Raw genomic sequence first — 8,167 nt, forward strand, 5'->3', positions numbered from 1 at the left:
TTTGTTGTTAATGCCCCCACGGGCTCTTGGAAGACTGTGCTCTTTGAGTTGGCAATTATTTGACTTTTAATATCTAATAACCTAGTATTGCAGGTACAGTTTGACATTTTGTTTTACCTGTTTATGTTTCAGTGGCACCAATTAAGGCTCTTTGCAGTCAACAAAATGAGAACTGGAAACAGAAATATGAACCTCTTGGACTGAACTGCAAGGAGTTGAGAGGAGACACAGAGATTGATGACATTTTTGAAATCCTGATGCTCATCTCATTTTCATTACTCCAGTAAATAATATTGTAACGAGATGATAATAAGATTTGGATGAAACACCCTTTCCAATAAACCTGAAATATTTTTTCCCCTTCAAAGGAAAAATGGGACAGCATGACCAGGAGGTGGAGGGATAATTGTTTGTTGCCATCTATTCACCTTTTCCTCATCGATGAGGCCTCTTTTGTTGACTCTCTCCCAGTCTTTAATATGATGTTCAAAACATACTTTGCAAACAGATGGCAGTGTTGCGTAAATAAAAAACATTAAATGTGCATAAGGTACAGGTAGTGAAAGACAAAACCCACGGAGCTACTCTTGAGGTTGTGGTCAGCAAAATGAAATCCATGTACTCCTATTGCCTGGCTGTAAATCCTGAATGAAAAGGTTCCATGAGATATGTGGCTGTCTCGGCTTCCATCCCAAACATCCAAGATGTAAGCATTTTCAGGACATATCTCAATTAAACAGATCAAAGCTTTTTATGTGTGTTCAGGTTAATTTTTATTACTAAATGTGCTGTTATGTGCCGTTGTGAAGATATCTGATTGCCTCTTGGATGAATTAGGGCTTGCAACTTTTCTGGAGATGGATGAGAGTCACAGGCCAGTGAAACTGAAGAAAGTAGTGCTTGGGTTCCCCTGTGGAAGTTTGATCTTTCTCTCAACTATAAAATGACCAACATCATTCAGACCTACTCTGATCAAAAAGCAACACTTGTGGTATGTGAATGGTTGTGAATACAAATGTGTTTTGTTGTCTTATTAAAATAAATTTAAATTTGTTGTTGTTTTTTTGGACATGGTAATAGTTTGCTCCACAAGAAAAAGAGTTCAACAGTCTGCTACTGCACACTGTAAAAAATGGCTACTGCAATGTAAAAAAAAAAGGCTGTAGAAATGCTACAGAAATAAAACATAAATTGATTAATGAATATTAATTGTAAAATATACAGTAACATTTTTTAAAATATTTTAAAAGACAATACAGTAGTTTTTACTATAAATTATTGTAAAATTACAACTTTAAAAAGTGATTTTTCTGTAAAATTAATGGTAAAAATGTACATTATCTTTAACAAGAGAGTATGTGTACTTTTTACAGTAAATTATTTTTAAAATTACAGTAAAAAACTATAATCGGGTATTCCCACAATTCCCTGCATGACCCATCATATTTCATTATATTTTATAGGTATAGTTGTTTCTTCTTATTTTTTATATCAGTTGTACATTGGGGTGTTCTGTTTTATATTTGATGTAGTTTAATGTTTAGTGCTTAAATTTCACATGTGTTACACTGATGGTGTTTAGTGTTTGTGTGAGTGACACTGAGCACTGTCTCTACATATTTATTGCTCATTGCTCCAGAGCCACTATTGATGAACTTCATGTCATTAAGTGCTCTTCTGTAATTTTTACGGTGATTAACAATACCTTAAGAAGTAAAAATAATTTTTTTACAGTTTCAGAAGTTTAATATCAAGTTTATGACATTTTTTACTGAATATTTAACAGAATTGTTTTTTTAGTGTGCCATCGTGATCATGTAAATTACAACAGTTTTAAACTGTAAAATGTACAGGTTGTTTTGTAAAGTTGTTGACATTTTTACTGTATTTTCTACATAATTATTCTGGCAACCACAGCTGCCAGTTATTTTTTCTTTGGTAAAAACAACAGGATTTTATTTTATAGTGTGTGCTTGCTAAGGACAGCAGGTTCATTATGAGCATTCACCACAAATAACAGTATCTATAATCATACTACATAGCCAGTTAAAATGCATTTACGATTTGAAATGAATGAACCCTTGCCATTTAAAACAGAGAGAAAGTTTGTCACCATGGGGATAAAAAGTTTTTCCAGAAACAAATTGTCCTTTTAATTGTACTTTTTTTTTACTCTTAATGTGGATTAACTCTTTTTTTTTTACTCTTAATAACAAATCATAACCATAGGCTGGTGAAATATGCAAAATCTTTGCTTGATTAAAAACTCAGAGGTTAGTTATGTGATTTAATCTGCTGTTTGAGATTCATGAATACTTTAGTTGCTATTATATGTATGGGTTTCTTCTACCTTATCCAGATCTAATTATTTGTGGCATTGGATTTCATCATGCTGGCATGGAGGTGTCAGACAGAAAAGCTGTTGAAGATTTACAGGGGGTGACTTGCCAGTGCTGTGTAAGTTCTGCAAGAATGTACTATATATCTGCACCAATATACTTTTGATTGTTAATCATTTCTCATTTAATGCAACAAACACTTGAACTGGAAAACTCTTTTCTCCTTATTCAGTTACAACGAACACCTTAGCCATGGGTGTGAATCTTCCAGCCCACCTTGTCATCAAATCCACATTGCACAACGGTGGTGGTGCTTGTGAAGAGTACAGTAAAGCTGACCTGTTGCAGATGATTGGGAGAGCAGGCAGATCATAGGTACTGATGACAAAGTCTAGAGTATGATCTTCAAATTGTTTGGTAAAACATTCTAAATTTCTTTATTAATATCACATCTTTAAGCTTAAACTCTTAAAAAAAAAAAAAAGCTTTAAATATAACAAATCAAAGACATTTATTCAGAAATTGGAGACCCAGCATTGGAATATACTGTAAAATGAAAACTACTGCAGTACAGTACTTTCTTTTTTATATTTATTTATTGCATAGAATACAAACAAACAAACAAACAAAAACAGTAAGAACTGCATTGGAGAAACAAAAAGAGAAAGTAAAAAAATACATAATGATACAAATATAATTTATAATACATTACAAATAAATAAGTTATAAATGTATACACATTTAAATGAACTCAACCAGAAAGAAAAAGAAGCTCATATCATTTTAGAAATATGTGATTCTTGTTTTTATATTTATGAGTTTTGAGATTTTATAATATGGAATATTTAAATTAGAAACTTTACTAGAAAGACTTACTATACTTAACATAACTGTTAATGAATTATTAAAGTCCTTGTAAAGCGCTCTCACAATGTTAAATGTGTCACCAGAACCAAAAATGCAAAGAAACTGTAATAAAAACTGTTTTTCTAATTAATCGAAAACTTTATAAAAATCTAAAAACCACAAAATTGTGTCTGAATCAATAGCTTCTGAATAGTCAATGAAATCAAGCACATATCTTATGTTGCAACTAATATATTATTTTCATAAATCCATTTTGTGTTTCACCAATTGTACAATCAAGGCCTGATTATAAATGCAAATATTAAATCAGGTAATTTATAGTTAGTATTTAACATTGATATTTGTCTCCAATTCTCAATCAACTGGGGATCTTCATCAGGTTTGGGGATCAGAGAAATAAGTCCCTGTTTTATTGTGGAAGTCATCTCACCTTTTCGTAGACAGTGTTTTGAGTGAATGTGAGTGAATGTGCCTGACAAACGAAAAACCATTATAGTTTTTATTTAGCAACATACTTTTTAAAAAAGCATTGCAGCTTCAAAATTCAGGTGTTGGGTATGACTGTGTGTAATTTATGTTGCAGAACAAAACATCTAAATATCTTCAAGTTATGTTTACAACAGCACAGATCTCATTTTACTTAAAAAAAAAAACAAACAAAGGAAAATATAGAGGGAACCCATGGCTTGGCGAATGCTAATTCTCTTCTAGGATTTTGGACTACAACCTGAACAGCTCTATAGTGTTTACCACACATAATTAATATTAATTGGTCATATTATTATTGATATATATTTTTTCCTCACTAGTCTGAAATAATTTGTTATTCTTATCAGAGGTGTTGATGCATAGTCAGCTGAAGACCCTCAAATATGTTCAGATGGATGGAATCACTCCAAACAAAGCCCATGTTTATTCTACACATGCAAGTCCAGACCACAGAACTGACTGTAGTCTAAACCTTTTGATTTGAACTTTGACCTGGAAGTGAATAATTGGGAAGGTTTTGATGATGGTAACTTGGTCCATGCTAGTGAGTGGTGCTGTGAATCCATAGTAAATAATCTAAACAAGGACCATGGTCAACCAACAAATGCTGGTTTGTTGGAGTCATTTTGTAATCTTTTATTTTTTATTGTATGTTTCAAGATTCCCAGATGTTACAGAACTTGATAGAGTTGTTGCATTGTAAATATTGAAATGTAAAAATGTTAACAGTTGATTGAGCTATACAGTATTTCTCCGTGTTTGGTTGTTTTAATTCAGTCTCACGAACCCAAGCCAAAACCAATCAGGGAGCCGCAAGTCCTATCATCTCACAAAGGTAAATCAAAGGAGATTTTGCCCTTTTTATTCAGACATTTGTCTTTCAGTGTTTCAGTTAAATTTGCATAGAAGTTGTTGGGCAATTAATAAATCACTTCCATAGACTTCTGATCAGATCAGCTCCAAAAGTGAATTTTCTGTATGTAAATTGATCTTAGAAAGAAAGATGTGTGTGACATACATGCGTATCCATGAAACCCAACTGAATTATTGTCTCACTGGAGCATTGTCAAATTTTGTTTGTTAGGGCAGGATTCCCAAAATTGACCACTTCCCACTGACTAAAAGCACGTTTCAAGAGCAGTTACGCATAGGGCACTAAGATGTTTAGTCTTTTCCACTCTAAAAAACAGGAGTATACTATAGAACTATACAAAAGTGAACACTCTTTTTGCTTTTGGACTATACTTTTCATGATCCAACCTCTGACTATTGCACCTCAAACTGTAGGTATCAATTGTTACTTTAACATGGGTCTCAAATTACTCAAATACAATAATTATATTTAATTTATAATTTATATATAATTATATATTTATATTTATTTAAATGTTTAAAAAAATACATATGGAGTCTCAGTCAGCTACTTTTCTTATTAATTTCACAGAGTGTGTGCTCAGAAATAAGCATGAACACACTGTCAAGAGTGAGGCCAAAAAAGCGTCTACCCATGGAAGATTTTATTTTTTCTCAAGGTCATATACAGCTGAAGGGGGAAACAGTTTTGTTAAAAGGTATTTAAAGAAAAATATGTAATTTAATTACGCTTTAACCAATTTATGGAATGTTAAAATGATTTCCATGAAATGCTTAAATATTGCAATGTTGGTGAAGAGGACATCAGTAACGAGGCAGAGGCCGAATCACAGCAGTGATGATGTAGGGCGATATCGCACTCTTGCTCGTGTGATATTGCTTAAATATATATATACTGTATAGTATAATATATATATATATGCATGCATGAATATGCAAAGATAGTGTTTGTGTGGGTAGAGTTATTGAGTCATTTCACATTTTGCCACCAAACATGGACATTGCCCATATGTCTTTTATACAGCTTTTATTTACACTGTACCCCAAAAGTCTAACTTCATTTTGAATGTTTATGAAACTGTTCAGAATTTAATACAATTTAAATCTACCATTTAAAATGTAACTTATAAATAAAATTGCCATTACAGTTTGTAAAAAATAAGTAGTTTTATAAATAATAAACATCTAGATTTCACCTGGGTCTTTTCCCACCCACATATGCATTCAGGGTGTAAGGTTGCATACTCGTTCAAGGGTAAGGAATCAGTGAACACGAAGAAACATTGAAGTCCTGTAGTGTCACACAGTTTTCAATTTTTTCAGCACCCAAGGAGCTGTGCAAGGCATTATGGTTTCTTAAACAGCTGACACAAAACATCAGTCTTCCTTGATTAACATTTTTGGTCTCTATCAATTTTCTCAAGATGGCATTCTTCATCAGCTTCCCTGCAGTGGGCTGGGGCTTCATAAACATGTCCCTGCCCTATATCGTTGTTGCTAAAATAGAACGTTATTTAGTGTAAACATATATACAGTACTTGTCAACTAAATATGTGTAATAGATAATAGGTAATTTATATTATTATATACATAAAGAAATGAAGGTAAAAAGATAAATATGGTCTTTGTGTCAAGCACAATGCAATGACTTACATTTGGATTCCCTTGACTGCAATGCACTTTAAAATTCCTCCCAGAAGTAACAAAGCTCCTCCTACCCAGGCTACAAAGAGGGCAGGCCCAAATGTGTACCTGACCATTGAGAAACAAAAACAAGATAGAAAAGACAGTAAGTAGTGCATTTCACACCAAAGCAAAGGGACTTTATCAGTTCATTTTTACACATAAAAATAAACACCTGTACAAATAAGTGGCCAGTTATGGAAAAGTTTTGTACACTTGTAGGCAATAATAATTTTCAACAATACAATGTGTCTTTCTCAGAGATTGTTGTTCATCTTACCTGGGAACAAGCATATCCTTTCCGCCCTGCATGGCCATTCCGTACCCACACTGGCACGTGCATCCCATTTTTCCTTGATTTTGATTGTAAGTGAAACTAGCCTCTATTTGATTAGCATACACCGATGCTCCAGATATGCCACAAAGGGCTGAAAAGAACAAACATGATGTGGACCTTTTAGAGTTTTCTTCAACAAAACAATGTACCATGATAGGCCTACAATGAATTGTTGTAACAGAATGAGCTCTTGATGGACAAGATTTAATCTGCTAGAAAGGTGCATTATAATTATAGTCTTAAAGACTTAATAGAAATTGAAACATCATAGGAGGTTTAGTTATGAAATGAATGAGCTATTGTGTACCAGCAATGATAAATATAATTCCTGCACTTAGCGTCATTTTGGCTTTGGTCGATTCCACCATACATCTCATTTTAAGGAACTTAAGAGAGAACAGTCCGATCAAAACTGCAATAACACTCATGATAATAGTCGCTATCATGAGTGCTCTTACAGCTTTTAACAATCCTGAAAACAAATCAAACAAGACAACAGAAATTAACAGAATATTAGAGTCCTCAGACAATATTTGCACCTTTAATTTAATGCCTTTTTTTTTTTTTTCAATTCTGTTGACTGAGTGTGGACTCGAGCATTTTTGCTCTGCATAAATCGTCCAATTCTTCATATTAGGCTTCGATTTTAGTCTTTTGAAGTGTTAAGCAAAATGATCTGTATAGGACTTCTTATTGTTGTCTTGTCTTATTTCCATAACTTTGTGGGGTGTGGTCGTGTGTCGGTCTGCGGGAGAGGGAGGGAGCGATAAGGCTTGTCACCTGGTTTATAATCAACAACACCTGTGTCTTGTTATAGTGATGCGGAGAGAGACATAAAAGGAACGCAGAGTACCCAGAGGGGGAGAGCGAGAGAACCTTAACGGACATGTCCGTCATGCGTGTTTGTCTTTTGTTTCAGTTTATTATTAAAATATTATTTATGTTGAAAAGCTGCCGCACGCACGCACCACTCTCTGGGTACTCTGCGTTCCTTTTATGTCTCTCTCCGCATCACTATAACAAGACACAGGTGACAATCCTTATCGCTCCCTCCCTCTCCCGCAGACCGACACACGACCACGCCCCCACGCCACACTTTGGTTTATGGGTCATATTTCTAAGATAATTGTTATTTACAGTGGTTTGAGCTCCTATAACTTCATCAAAATATCACATTGCTTAGATGTCTTCCTTCATTTTTATGCTAGCTGCCACTGAACAGTGTTACAAACTGAAAAACACTTTTAGTACAAAATCACACCAACAATGTCACACCAACTCACATTCAATGTGATCCTCAGAAATAAACTGCTGTGTTAATTTTACAGTTTGTACAGAAAATAATCAACCTCAACCTACCTGAGTAGCCTAGAAGGTCAGAGAGCGGTCGGCACTCGGTGAATCCAGTGGTGGACACCTCACAGTTATGCCACAGCCCCCTATAAGTGTACACAGAATTTACCATGTCTCCTTGCCAATCTTTGGCACACCAGTTTTCCATAAACGTGGCAGCAAAAACTCCAGCCATACCAATGAGGCCTGACACAAAACCTCCATTCTGCAGTACAGGGACAATCAT

General features: G+C 34.2%; 1 protein-coding gene and 1 pseudogene across 1 annotated transcript; one reads left to right on the forward strand and one right to left on the reverse strand.

Annotated features, from left to right (window-relative positions):
• LOC127645691 (probable ATP-dependent DNA helicase HFM1) lies at window positions 1-2,714 on the forward strand (annotated as a pseudogene).
• Window positions 2,715-6,217: 3,503 nt separating this feature from the next.
• On the reverse strand, window positions 6,218-8,167 carry LOC127645692 (claudin-18-like). The gene is made up of 4 exons (XM_052129367.1): window positions 7,948-8,167; window positions 6,896-7,060; window positions 6,532-6,679; window positions 6,218-6,320 (listed from the first exon to the last, which is right to left on the reverse strand). The coding sequence occupies exons 1-4, from the start codon at window positions 8,165-8,167 to the stop codon at window positions 6,218-6,220; spliced, it is 636 nt and encodes a 211-aa protein (XP_051985327.1).

The sequence above is a fragment of the Xyrauchen texanus genome, chromosome 6, assembly GCF_025860055.1.
Source record: "Xyrauchen texanus isolate HMW12.3.18 chromosome 6, RBS_HiC_50CHRs, whole genome shotgun sequence".
Classification (NCBI taxonomy): Eukaryota; Metazoa; Chordata; class Actinopteri; order Cypriniformes; family Catostomidae; genus Xyrauchen; species Xyrauchen texanus.

Excerpts from the sequence above, each read along its gene's own strand:
- LOC127645692 (XM_052129367.1), bottom strand. The coding sequence starts at position 8,167 with ATGATTGTCCCTGTACTGCAGAATGGAGGTTTTGTGTCAGGCCTCATT. Across the intron at positions 7,061-7,947 it reads TGACCTTCTAGGCTACTCAG|GATTGTTAAAAGCTGTAAGA; the intron begins GTAGGTTGAGGT and ends ATTTGTTTTCAG. Across the intron at positions 6,321-6,531 it reads AAGGATATGCTTGTTCCCAG|GTACACATTTGGGCCTGCCC; the intron begins GTAAGATGAACA and ends CTCAATGGTCAG.